At 37.0% G+C, this 14,031-nt stretch overlaps 1 protein-coding gene across 4 annotated transcripts in view; it reads right to left on the bottom strand.

Moving 5' to 3' along the window:
* Positions 1-3,310: 3,310 nt before the first annotated feature.
* AZIN1 (antizyme inhibitor 1) overlaps positions 3,311-14,031 on the bottom strand; it is a 36,471-nt gene continuing 25,750 nt past the window's right edge. For all 4 annotated transcript variants that reach the window (XM_066379274.1, XM_066379271.1, XM_066379272.1 and 1 more), the window contains 7 exons: positions 13,724-13,858; positions 12,165-12,246; positions 11,385-11,459; positions 10,642-10,804; positions 7,905-8,020; positions 5,844-6,058; positions 3,311-5,626 (listed from right to left, as the gene is read on the bottom strand). In XM_066379274.1, coding sequence (XP_066235371.1) covers positions 5,515-5,626; positions 5,844-6,058; positions 7,905-8,020; positions 10,642-10,804; positions 11,385-11,459; positions 12,165-12,246; positions 13,724-13,858 — 898 coding nt within the window. In that variant the 3' untranslated portion in view covers positions 3,311-5,514. The remainder of the gene's footprint in view (positions 5,627-5,843; positions 6,059-7,904; positions 8,021-10,641; positions 10,805-11,384; positions 11,460-12,164; positions 12,247-13,723; positions 13,859-14,031) is intronic.

Genomic DNA, 14,031 nt, shown 5'->3' on the forward strand with positions numbered 1-14,031 from the left:
AGAGTCCTCCTCTCATTCAGCAAGACTGGATATTTGGGTGGCTCAGTTGGTTAGAACATCATCCTGATATGCCAAGGTTTCGGGTTTGACCTGTAGTTAGGGTACATACAAGAATCAGCCAGTGAATGCATAACTAAGAACAACACAGCAGTTTCTCTAAGATTAAAAAAAAAAAAAAGGACATTCGTTGTCTAGAGGCAAACAGGCTTCCGGAATAGTGGACACAAGACACCAGTGGAAGCAGAGCTGTCCTACTGTACACTGTATACAGAAGCCTGACCCTCTGACCTCACTTGGCTTCTCACACATTGGCAGATGGCCCATCACCCTTCAGGCAGGAATATGAAGAGAATTCACTGAGAATTAGCAGACTTAAAAATAACGATGTCAGAGGTCATCCAACTAAACCAGCAAGACAGATGACATTGTTTCAGCAGAAAACTACACTCACAGCTTTGACTAGCTCTTCAGCTCAACTCAGACACAGGGTTACCAGACACCAGAGGAATACCTTTAAATCCTGCAAGACACAGACCAAGTCAAAAACAGAAAATAATAATTTGGAGAAAACACTATCTAGAATTTGGGGAAGGCTGGAGAGGGAATGTCTAAAAAATGAATCCTCAGAAATAAGATACTACACCATTAGCTTGGGAACTTCAAGTTGCAGAAGTGAAAAACAAGATGGGATATGGAGCCGAAAAAGTAGAGCAATTTAAGAAACATAATAGATGGGAGGAAATCAGTGAAATAGACAATTTAGCCAAGTGTCCCCTCTACATACTGCTGCTAAAAATTGGTGACCTGTAGGCACAGGCACACACAACATGAAGTCTGGCACCAATTCTTAGGAAGCTTCAACTAGAATCTAGAACATTTAATCGAGTAGGGTGCTACTAGTTTACTGCAATATCATCTTTTGCGCACTCCTTTTACCAATGCACAACCACTTCATCTATCAATAACAGATTTTTAATTTCCCCATTGATTTGAGAAGAGGGGGATAGAAGCATCAACTTGCCAGTTCTACTTAGTTGTTCCATTTAGTTGTGCACTCATGGCCTCTCATTTGTGCCCCAATTGGTCATTGAACCTGCAACCTCAGTGGGTGGGGACGATGCTTTATTCTAAACCACTTGGCCAGGGCCAATTGCAGATTCTTAACTTACCAATTTCCTATAATTGACCAACTAATTTTCTAAGCTATCAACTGCAAAGGCTGACAGGCATAAGCAGTATAATGGTCGAGTTGGAATTTGAAAAGACCATATAACAGTGGAATTGCATTTGAAGCCAGTACAACACAACATACAAAATGAACACATTGGGTAATTAAGTCTTCTAGTCACTACATTAAAAAAAAAAGGTTGCCCTGGCTGGGTAGCTCAGTTGGTTAGTTTCATCCCAATACACCATGGTTGTGGGTTCTATCCCCAGTCAGGGCACACACACAAGACTCAAATTAATAAATACATAAACAAGTGGAACGTTTTTCTCTCAAATCAATAAATGTAGCCTGACCAAGCGGTGGCGCAGTGGATGGAGCGTCGGACTGGGACCTGGAGAGCCCAGGTTTGGGACCCCGGGGTTGCGGGCTTGAGCGCGGGCTTGTCTGGTTTGAGCGGAAAGCTCACCAGCTTGAGCCCAAGGTCGCTGGTTTGAGCAAGGGGTCGCTTAGTCTGCTGAAGGCCTGCGGTCAGGGTACGTATGAGAGCAATCAATGAACTAAGGTGTTGCAATGAAAAACTGATGATGCTTCTCATCTCTCTCCATTCCTGTCTGTCCCTGTCTATCCCTCTCTCTGCAAAAAAAAAAAAAGTAAAAACTTTTAGTTTGCCCAGTCCGTTTCCAATAGATAAATCCAAACTTCAACTGTGTGACAAAGTCAGAGTGCCTTGGGCCTGGAGTGGCAATACCCCCTTCTGGGTGAAGATGTGTATTATGATTAAGACGATACACACGAGAAAGCAATCAATGAACAACTAAAGTGCCTCAATGAAAAACTAATGCTTCTCATCTCTCTCCCTTTCTATCCTTGTCAAAAAAAAAGCAAACAAAAAACAAAAAAGATGATACAGCACCCACATCTGTAATAAGCAAATGAAGCACAAAATTCCTCAGAATATTTAATAGGAACTACTACTTTTCAAGTTAGCTTTAACTTACCCAAATTATCATATGTTACCAGAATTTTTTCAACCTTAAAAGCGCTTTCCTATTTTTCTACATCTTCCCTGCCCCAAATTAGCAATCACATAAAGCTAGGAAAATATTAACCCGAACAATCCAGGACTCAAATTTGATTCTGGGCCCAACAGAAAAAATGCTCCAGAAAACATAGGTGTAACTTACTTTTGCCATCAAAATACAGCCACCTTAAAGCTGGTAGCATATTGTTTTAAGCAGGTAGCAATCCGCCCCCAGCAAATGGCCAGTAAAGACAGAACTAATTTTTCTGTCACTAACTCCTAGGCCATTATGAAAACCTGTACCTGCAAATATACTGCTCACAAAACACAGGGGATATTTTATAGCTTCATATTCATTTTTGAAATATCCCCTACGTTTTGTGAACAGTATACTTTACTATACCTCTATTTTGCCTTCAGGATGGACAAGAATTAAAGTATTTGTAGGATTTCATACTTTTTTTCATAAGCCAATTAAGCAAGCAAGCAAGCATTCTTCATTACTGCTGATCAAGTTGCTAATAACTACAGTGATGAAATAGAGTAATCCCCCTAACAAAGAAAAAAAGAAACAGCAGTGTGACTTTTTCAACCCAATCTGCACTAAATGGTATTATCAGTGCTCATGCATACTTGTGATATCTAGCTCAATTTATAGATGATTTCCTTTTGTCTAAGTTTAAAATTGTTAGGCGGTTGGCCAATGTGCCTAAAAAATGTGGCCCTAGAAACATCATAGTGCTCACATATATACTGGACTTTATCAAAACCTTCATTGTTCCATATGTAATGTCCAGCATCACTTGACCAAATTCAGTTTGTTGCTTTGTAATAAAGAAGAGTCTGAAAGACAATCTACCATATTTCTCTATGTATAAGATGCATCTTTTTTTGAAAAATCTGGGGTCTAAAAACTGGGTGCATCTTACAGTGTTGTACAGTTTTTTTTTTAAATTTGCATTTCCCGCTTTTTCGTGCTTGTTGTCTTTTTAAAATTTTGGGCCCCAAAATTAAGGTGCATCTTATACATGGGGGTGTCTTATACATGGGAAAGTATGGTAATATACAAAGCTGACATGTGAAATTTCAACTTTCACAATAGAAGCCATCAAAATAAAACATGAGGAATAAAAAACATTTTATCCGTGTATTCAGAATCACACACAAGTTACCTTTACAGTTCAATTTACTATATAGAAATCATTTGGGTTTATATTCAGTTAAATTCTAAACCAAGATTACAATACTGTAAATTAAAAAAAGATTGTTACATTAATGCAGTACTTTTTTTAGCATACAAATTGAAATACATTAAGTTCAAACTTCAGATTTATGGCAGTCTTCAACAAATACAATACAGACATTTCTTAAAGTTACCATATCATTCACATGTGATTTTGCAATTCTAGGCTGTTTATACATAGAACAGCTCTCCTATGAGTATGGCAAAATTGACATGCCGTGAAGCTCTAAGTTGTATAGTCAAGCCAAAGACTCAAAATTGTACCATCTTTTAAAAGATCTGGCATTTCTGGACCAAAGCACAACATGTAAAGGTTAGGAACAATTCCTCCTCCTCATTACGGTTAAAAAAAGTTGCATGGTAGCTTGGAATTTTGCATAAAACCCCATAATATACCTTGCGAAAAGTCCAAGGTATAAGATGACAATGGATTGGAGTCCTAAATATTTTTATATTAGTATAACCCATAAAATTCAAATGGGCATTAGTCAAATCAAAAAATATTAAGCACCTACTGGTTTAAGAGATTGAAATTTATTGAGAGTCATGATCTATTTCTTTCTACCTTGAAATCAAGGTGTAAAAACCAGCTTATTTAAGTGCATTCCAAACTTCTCCTATGTAGCAAAGGTAGAATGTTCTGTCCATTGGCACCAAAGTGAAGTCACATTTCCTCTTGGGAGACAGAAATTCCACCTCTGAACATAGAGTAAGTTAGGAAAAAATGACTCCTGTTGTTTATTACTATTGTGATTCTGAGATCTAGAACTACTAATATACTAGCAGTGAACAATGCAAATTCCTGGCAACAACTGTCAGGTTAGTGACACTTCTTTCCCCCCAATCACCATAAAATTTTAGTATGAAAGAATTAAAAGCAATTACTAAACTTAACAAATGGGAAATAAGAAACTAAGTGATTGGCTAAACAAACCACCCTAAAGTGTTGAAATCATTGCAACTGAGAAATTGAAAATAGGTGTGCTTAACCCCCAATCTTTCACAACTCTGAATTTAAATAATATTCCGTGCAAAAGAGCATCAGGTTTCTGAATATAGGTGTAGCCCTTCTTTAAGTTTTAGTGCGCTGCAGAGTTTTCTGCAATTTTTATTTCCCTCCCCCCAGGTTCATTCAAAGTATTTAATAGAATTGTCCATCTGAGCCAAAAGATTTGTGATTCAAAGATTTACTAAGGTACTCTACACATTCTATCTATACAGAAACACCTATTATTACTATTGGCTTATGCAGGATTAACATTTTGGTGTTAAAATTGTTAAACATCATGCTTGCTGCACATCAACTCTCCATGATGCATCTGAACTTCACAATGACTTACCAAACATTTTATTTTAAATTACTAATTAAATAACTGAAAAATGTATTGTCAAACTAAACTTAAGTGGCCTATAAGGAAAATAACCTTCAAAACAGTCCATATACACATCTATTTCAAAACTACCTTTGCTAGCTAGCCCCTTTCCCAAAGTTTTAGCCTGAAAAAAACAGTAAAATCTACACAAATTTTTATTGCGATCATACAAGGGTTACATTCGGTCAAATACAACAAATACTACGATGCAATTTTACATTTATTAAACTACAGTTCAAAGCACAAATTTACACATTCTAAATACACTAAACATATCTAATGAAGTCACACTGGTCTTCCACTGACATTTGATATATCTGGGTGAAAGACATTAACTTTACAAGACTTTTAAACACGAATCCTTAGTATAAAAACTGTGTACTTGTATGTAAACGATTTAATGGGGAACCCAATTAGTGGGCTTCCATCTCCACTAAGTCATCCATTTTGTTGCATATTTTATTTTAAACGCTTAAGGGCTAAGGACAAACTGGTAAGTTTAAATCTGAATACAATTATCTAAACTTGCAATTAACCCCCAATGAATTATAGATGAAAGCTGATTTTGTCTGGTCCCAAATAGCTATTACTAATATTTTTTTTCCAAGAAAATTAACAGAATAAGATTGTTTGAATTTTTTCCAAACTGGAATGTAGACCAGACAAACTTAACCTGCAACTTCAGATCTAAAGAAGCGTTAATGCCTGTTTAAGCGTCAGTGGAAAAGCTGTCTTCTTGGCTCAGCTGAATGCAAGAAGGCACAAAGAAGAAGTTCTTCATCATTGTGTCTGAAGTTATTCCAGCATCTTGCATCTCATACCTACATAAAAAGAAAAAGGTAAGCATAATTCTGAATTTATGCACAAAGGCAACACAACCACCCAACAGACAATAGGACTATAAAGTATCTTTCAATAACTCTTAAAAGACGAAAACTTTGCTATTACTTCTAAGTTACGCATTCATTACAAAATTAAAATGAGCAAACATTTTGTCAACTAAAATAACTAATCTGCTTTAAAAGAAAAACACCTTACCAATCACTGAATGACATCATGTAATAAATAGCTGGCCTCTGATAATCATTAAAAGCAGATGGCTCATGGAAAGAATCTGCCCCCATGTTATCAAAGATAAGCCAATCTCCCACATTCAGCTCAGGAAGAAGACAGTTTTCCACAATCTGATCAAGCTCATCACAGGAGGGACCCCAAAGGCTGCTTGTAAACAGAGGCTCATCGTCCTTGTATTTCTGTAGGAAAAAAAAGTGTTTAATTATTTTTACTCATACAGGTATTGAAGTTGAGGGTAGATAAGAGCATTTTTCATTATCTTGGGTCCACTATGCCCATGAGAGGCAGATCTAGATAGAGCAAGGGGCAGTGGTAGTGGTGACCCTTAACTCCAAGGCAGTAGTTCTCAAAGTGTATGCCAAGGTGCACTAGTGCGCCGTAGAAGATTTCCAGGTGCTCCCTATGGTTATCCAGAGAAATATGTACCTGTTGAGGACCAAATAACCAACAGGGTTTTTGGAGTTTAGATTTTGGGGGGACAAGTGTGGGGAATTGGCTGTAAGCTGACAGTCTGCCCAAACCCCACTTCACTTGCCTGATTAGGTTGCAAAAGGCTGTTAAGCTTTGGTGCTGGATTGTTTACACTACCCTCATGCTCCCCAGAAAGACTGGAGGCAAGTTTCTTCTATCCTTTGTTTGGTGTAAAAATGATATATGTTGATTTGCTAATGGCCTCACTTTGCCCTATAAAGAAAGAAAGATGCGGTCTTTGGGCACGCTTTGTTCTTGCCAGCAGCAATTACAGGGCCCTCCCAACCCCATATTTTCTTCTGTATTTTCTTAATTCAGCACCATTCCCATTCGGGACCTGGAATTACTAGCTGCGCTGGTTTGCAGCATGTGCCCAGACATAAAAATAAAGTTATTATACCATTTCATTACAGAAATACCACTTTTTGTCAACACTATCTTTATTATTAACATCATTATCTTTATTATTAACACATCATTATTTTTAGATAAATACACCCAAATAAAATGGATAGATTTCTCAAAAAGAAGCGAGATATTGAAGAATCCGATTCTGGAAGTGAGCAAAAGTTAAATGTAAATAAAATAGGACTTAAAAGCTGATGGGCCGAATTTAATTTATAGCATTTTCCATCACTTAACACTGAACAATACGATTGGATTAGAAACCCATTCATGGTAGCTTCAAGTGATTTTGGCTTAACATTAACAGAAGAAGAAGAACTGGCAGCTATATCCACTGATCATGGATTGATGATGAAACATAAGGAATTGTCTCTTGAAGCCTTTTGAATTTCTATAAAATAATATGTGGCAGTATCTAAAAAAGGTTTGAACATTTTACTACAATTTTCAACATCCTATTTATGTGAGTTAGGATTTTCTACCCTCAACACAAGAGTAAAAAGAGAGGGATTCTTCCATGTATTGACGAGGAAATGAGACTTTTCCATTCAAATATATGCCCAAACACTGAAGAAATCGCTAGGACACATCAGGCTCATGTTTCTCATAAACACAATAATAAAAAAGCACATTCATGCCGGGACCTGCCATATTTACTAAATCTTACTAAGAATGTATCTCTCTCTCTCTCTATATATATATATATAAAAAGATAATTCTTTTGTCATTTTTTTTTTATTTTTTAAGCCCTCTTTTTACAAATTCTAAAAAGCATAGCTCAAAAAAATGCAACAAAATGTTTAATGTCAGAATAAATTTAATTTTGTTGTATTTATTTCATTTAATTACCATAAAAGCACACTTGGACTTTATATTTTTTCTGTAATATTTGACTTAATTATTATAACATATTTCTCAGAAATTTGTATATAGTGCGCTTACAATTATTTGTAGGATTTTAAATGCGCCCCAACTTCAAAAAGTTTGAGAACCACTGCTCTAAGGAAACAGACTGCAGGAATCAGACTAAAGCCAGAAGAACGCGTACCTAAAATGGGATGCATCTTAGAAAGTAACAGCTCATAGTTTAACAGTTAGTTTATAAATTACCAAATGAACAGATCTGATATTATTTGTAACAGAACTTGCCTTGTGAACCTCTGGAATGGTATTTAAGTCTTCAGACAGTTTACTTGCAAAAGAACCATAAACACCATCATTCATATAATACATAAAGGCTGGTTCATCACTTCCGGTTTTTTCTACTGAAATAAAGAGGAAAAATGAATGTGAGTTTATAGTAAAATGCCTCATACAGTTATTATGCAAAGTATTATCAAATATATTTAAATTTTACATAACTGCTTCTAGTTTCTACATCTCAAAATATGTAACAATGTAACTAACATAACTTAAAACTGTTAGCCAAATAACCCATTTCACAAAGGAAGATGACACATGAGAAAGTGCTCTGTATCATTCATCACCAGGAAAATACAAATTGAAACTGCAACAAGCTGCTACCATCACCACACCCCCACTGAACAGATAAGACCAAAAGTGTAACAGTGAAGGTAGGCAAAACCCAGAACCTACATATATTACACATATACACCGTCAGTGGGACGGTAAAATATTAACACCACTTTGAAATCTTTGAAAACATCTATTCTATGACCCTGCAATTGCATTCTTAGTCATATACCCCAAATAAATGAAGTGTCCACAAGACTCATATAAGAATGTTTATATAGTTTCATTTACAACAGCCAAAAACTAAAACTAAATATTCATCAGCCAAGAGAATGTATAAACGTATATTCATATAAAATATTAGCAATAAATATAAAACAATAGTCCATCAGATATACTGAGCTTTTTTTTTTTTTATTTAAGAGAGACGGGGAGAGAGGGAGGGAAGAGAAGGATGAGAAGCATCAACTTGTGGTTGATTCACTTTAGTTGTTCACCGATTGCTTCTCCTACATGCCTTGTCTCTAGTGGGGTCCAGCCAGCAACCTTAGGGTTTTGATATGGGGACCCTCAGCATCACAGATCAATGATTTATCCACTGCACCAGCACCGGTAAGCTACACAGAGCTTTCTTAAACAAAATGATGATAGCCTGACTAGTGGTGGTGCAGGAGATAAAGCACTGACCTGGGAGGCTGAGATACTAGTTTCAAAACCTGAGATCGCTGGCTTGAGCATGGGATAATCAACATGATTCCATGGTTGCTGGCTTGGAGCAAAGGGTCACTGGCTTGGCTAGAGCCCCCCGTCAAGGCACGTAAGACAAGCAATCAAAAGAGCCTCAACTATGAGTTGATGCCTCTCATCTCTTTGTACCCCTCCTTTTCTATTGCTTAAAATACATATTATGTATTTGTATATATGTATACAAATATATATATATATATGCTATATGATTCCCTATATAAAGTTCAAAGGCAGTTCAAACTAATCTATGGTGGAAAAATAATCAGAATCGTGTTTGGCAAGGGAACAAAACAAAAAAATAATTCCAAGATAAAAATTGTATTTTGATAGGATGTTGTATGCCTTCATTAATTCATCGAATTATATACTAAGATGTGCTTACTGTATATAAACTTATGGCAAAAAAACCCTAAATAGATACTGAGTCTAGGTAAATCACTGTTTTGCAGTGGTTTTGGTTAGCTATTCTAAAAACACCTTCTGTGTGTTCTAGGCTTACAGAAGTGAGGGAGAGAGTCAGAGTGAGAGAGAGAGAGCGAGAAAGAATGAGAGCTAGGTTTCTCACGGTTGGAAAAGGGAGAAAAACAGAATGCACCCGGTGGTATATTACACTCACAGCTTTTGATAATACAGATGTTTAAGAAATTAAAAAACTCAAAAAGTAAAAATAGCTCTTACTCTTGCTCATTTAAGGAAAAAAACTACAGGATGAAATAAGTCTCCTTAATGTAGAAGGATACCTCCAACACATTTTTTTTAAGAGAAGAGGGTAGATAGTGAGGCAGACTCCTGCATGTGCCCCAACCAGGATCCACCTAACAGCACCTGTCTGGGACTGATGCTCCAGTCCATTTTTAGCACAGGAGGCTGATGCGCTCCAACAGAGCTATCCTCAGCACCCTGTGACACATTTGAAACCAACTGAGCCACTGGCTGTGGGGAGGAGAGGAGGGAGAGATGGGGAGGGAAGGAGGGAGAGACCGATGTTTGCTTCTCTTGTGTGCCTTGACTAGGAATTGAAACTGGGATGGCCATACGCAGGGCTGATATTCTATCCACTGAGCCCACTAGGACAGGGGTTGGCAAACCGTGGCTCATGAGCCGCATGTGGCTCTTTGGTCCCTTGAGTGTGGCTCTTCCACAAAATACCACGTGCGGGCGCTACCTCGATAAGGAAGGTACCTACCTATATAGTTTAAGTTAAAAAATTTGGCTCTCAATAGAAATTTCAATCGTTGTACTATTGACATTTGGCTCTGTTGACTAATGAGTTTGCTGACCACTGAGCTAGGGCCCTATTTTTTTAAAAAGTGGTGCTTATACTTTTGTTGGATTGCCTACAGACAGATTAAAAGTACTCTGTTGGCCCTTGTCACATATGTTAAATATGGGGCAGATTCTCCCTGTGACTCATGTGACTAAGAGAAACACAACAGAGATCACAATAAAACACTAGCTGGTTCTTAACAACAGGTAAGAATCACCTGGGGGGAAGAGTATCTAAAATAAATACATCTAAACAACAGTATAGAATGTTGGATTCAGGTACTATTATGGAGTGAAACCTTGACTAGGACATTTTGAAAAGCTCCCTAATGGCCTATAGCTGGCTGAACACCACCCAAAACTTTATCTACTAACAGAAACTATTAATTGTGTAACTTACCTCCAGAGGAAAATTCATCACTTTCAACAACTTTCTTTGCAATGATATTAACTGCAAGTGTAAATGCAGAAGACACGTAATAGCTTCCAGGTTCTGAGATGATCTTAATGCCAGATCCTTCAGGAAAGTAGACATCCAACAAAGGGCTGATAATATGGTTAACCTATGGATTTGAAATCCCACATTATGGTTCCAATATTGAATTAGAGAATTCAAAAATTATAGCCCATGAAGCTTAACTATTTAGCTGTTATTGTTCAAGCAATTAATGCAGGCTTATAAGTCATCCAAGTTTAACAAAATGGAAATAATGAAGAATTTTAACTCTAAAGGCAAATACCTACTGGTGAGTAGTCATATTTCTGTCTATGAAGAAAGGAGCAAAATTTCAAATCAGTTTCTAGATATTATAGAATGTAGAAAGAAGGGCAGAGCAAGAAGGTAAGGAGTGATGTACATCTAGATAAAAGAGCTTAGGCTTTGCAAGCAGTAAATTTGTGCCATCAAGTAGTCCGTAAGAGCACAACTGAATAGAAATGTTTTTGTCATAAAAAGTTACTATGCTATAGAGTTAAAATTTTAATTTAAGTTAGCTAGGTCTTTTCACTGCCTATTTTCTCAGAATCAAATTTTAAACATGTTACAAAAGCTTTAAGTTCCTCTCATTGGAAAATCCCTTCTCTAAACATCTACACTTAACGTAGCAAAGAATGAGAGATTATTCCAATATAAACAAAGTTTACCTCTTCCAATTGAAATTCAGTTCCTGTGAAGCCTCCACCAATGTCTAAGATGTTCATAGTGAAGCCGAATTCTGCCTGAAGATGAAAAAAAGGATTTTAAATGCTTTCCCAGCCTGACCAGGCGGTTGCGCAGTAGATGGAGCATCGAACTGGGATGCGGAGGACCCAGGTTCAAGACCCCGAGGTCGCCAGATTGAGCGTGGGCTCATGTGGTTTGAGCAAAAAGCTCACCAGCTTGGACCCAAGGTCGCTAGCTCGAACAAGGGGTTACTCGGTCTGCTGAAGGCCCGTGGTCAAGGCACATATGAGAAAGCAATCAATGAACAACTAAGGTGTTGCAATGAAAAACTGATGATTGATGCTTCTCATCTCTCTCTGTTCCTGTCTGTCTGTCCCTATCTATCCCTCTCTCGTGACTCTCTGTCTCTGTAAAAAAAAAATGCTTTCCCAAATTACAACGAATATAGGAGACATTTCAATAACCCTACTCCCAGTGAGGTAAATATATTTGTTCTGACCTTTATAAAATACAGCATATTTTTTTGGTTTCTAACAGAAGCAGGTATGTTGGCTTCCTGATGTTAACTGTACTGTCTTGCAGATAAGTAAATTACTATTTAATCCCTTCACCCACTTTAAAAATTGTAACTGTACAGAACTGCTTACAGTGTAAAAAAATGTGTAATACGTATGAAAATACTTCACAGATAAACAATGTATTATAGTTAAACTTAAATAACATCCTGGGTTTAAATGTCAAAATTTAAGGAAAAAACTTACAGCCATGTCAAACACACATCGAGCATCAGACAGAGCATGTACATAAACTTGAGATTCTTTGCAAGCACCTGAAACATGAAATCTGAAAAAAATAAAGTAATAAATTTAAAGCAGCAGCAAGTTTTGGAGGCCCTTTCTATAATTCCTTTCAATTCTTATTCACCATATTGACACAGCAAGTATTTACTTCAACCTTACCAAATATTTAAAGTATTAAAAGCACTAGCTTCTGATTTATAAAGTTACCATACTTAACAATGAGTTAATGATCATGATTCATTGCTATCAGATTGGGTGCATGCTTTTTGTATATATAATCAAGTGACAGGCTTTAACAATAAAACTGGGTCACAAAATCTTTAATTTGAATGTATAATTTTATCTGACAAAATATAAAAATGTGTATTGTGAAATAAATACAAACGAACATTAACTTAGCCGAGTATTACTGATACTTGTTAATATTATTTAAGTGATACAGATCAGGAGAATACTTAAATTTAATAACTGAAGTATAATTCTGTATCCTGATTGTAGAAGTGGTTACACAAATCTGTTAAAATTTATAGTATACATCCAAAAAGTCCATTTTCCTCTATGTTAACTTAAAAATAAATTCAGTTGAAATATGAAAACTTTCATGTCAATATTGTCACCTAAGGCAGTGATTTAATGGTGATGATTCTTTAAAAAGCAAGAACTTTTGCCCTGGCCGGTTGGCTCAGCGGTAGAGCGTTGGCCTAGCGTGCGGAGGACCGGGGTTCGATTCCCGGCCAGGGCACACAGGAGAAGCGCTCATTTGCTTCTCCACCCCTCCGCCGCGCCTTCCTCTCTGTCTCTCTCTTCCCCTCCCGCAGCCAAGGCTCCATTGGAGCAAAGATGGCCCGGGCGCTGGGGATGGCTCTGTGGCCTCTGCCTCAGGCGCTAGAGTGGCTCTGGTCGCAACATGGCGACCCCCAGGATGGGCAGAGCATCGCCCCCTGGTGGGCGTGCCGGGTGGATCCCGTTCGGGCGCATGCAGGAGTCTGTCTGACTGTCTCTCCCTGTTTCCAGCTTCAGAAAAATGCAAAAAAAAAAAAAAAAAAAAAAAACAAAGCAAGAACTTTTACTGTAATAAGACTGGCAACTCAGAAAATTTCAAACTTTATGCTCAAAATTTGACTCTGACCCTAGTTCTGAGACTATAATCAAATCATTAAATCTCTCTGGGTCTCAGTTTGCTCACATATAAAATCAAGAGGATAAAACAAAGTCTACTGAGTGCTCCTTGAAGGATTAAAAAGATGAAAAAAGTCTTAATGATGGGAAGAAAAAAATAACACAAGTTACAAGATGAATGCCATTTAGGCAATCATTAGAATTCAAGTAAATCCCCTCCATTCAATTTAAAAGAAAGTGATAAAACATTTTTAGTTTTTCCTAAATAAAGAATAAGAAAAATTATCTCTATATATAAAAACTAGAGGTTAAATCTATAAATCCATACAAATGAAGTCTTAAGTCAATAATCTTAAGACAAAAATTATGGCCATAAAATGAAGTTTAAAACAAATACTCACTTAACTCCAATAATTTGGACATCAAGTTCCTTTGCACATTCCAACACATGCCTACAGTTCTTCAGGGTAGTGCCAAACTTCATGTTACTCTCTTCACCTCCAATATTATCTTCTGTTGCAATATGTAGTAAGACCCTAAGAGAAGGGGAAGATGATTGGGGCAGAGTGGGTTTACATCATCATCAGCACATGTGAAGCCTGAAGATTGTAGGAATTGTTTTCATTATGTTGCCAGTGTTCCCAAATCCAGCGACGGATGAATCAAGTGAACCTAATGAAAAACAATCCTGTACAGAGAAAAAACTAGC

This window comes from Saccopteryx leptura, chromosome 3 (assembly GCF_036850995.1).
Source record: "Saccopteryx leptura isolate mSacLep1 chromosome 3, mSacLep1_pri_phased_curated, whole genome shotgun sequence".
NCBI classification, from domain to species: domain Eukaryota; kingdom Metazoa; phylum Chordata; class Mammalia; order Chiroptera; family Emballonuridae; genus Saccopteryx; species Saccopteryx leptura.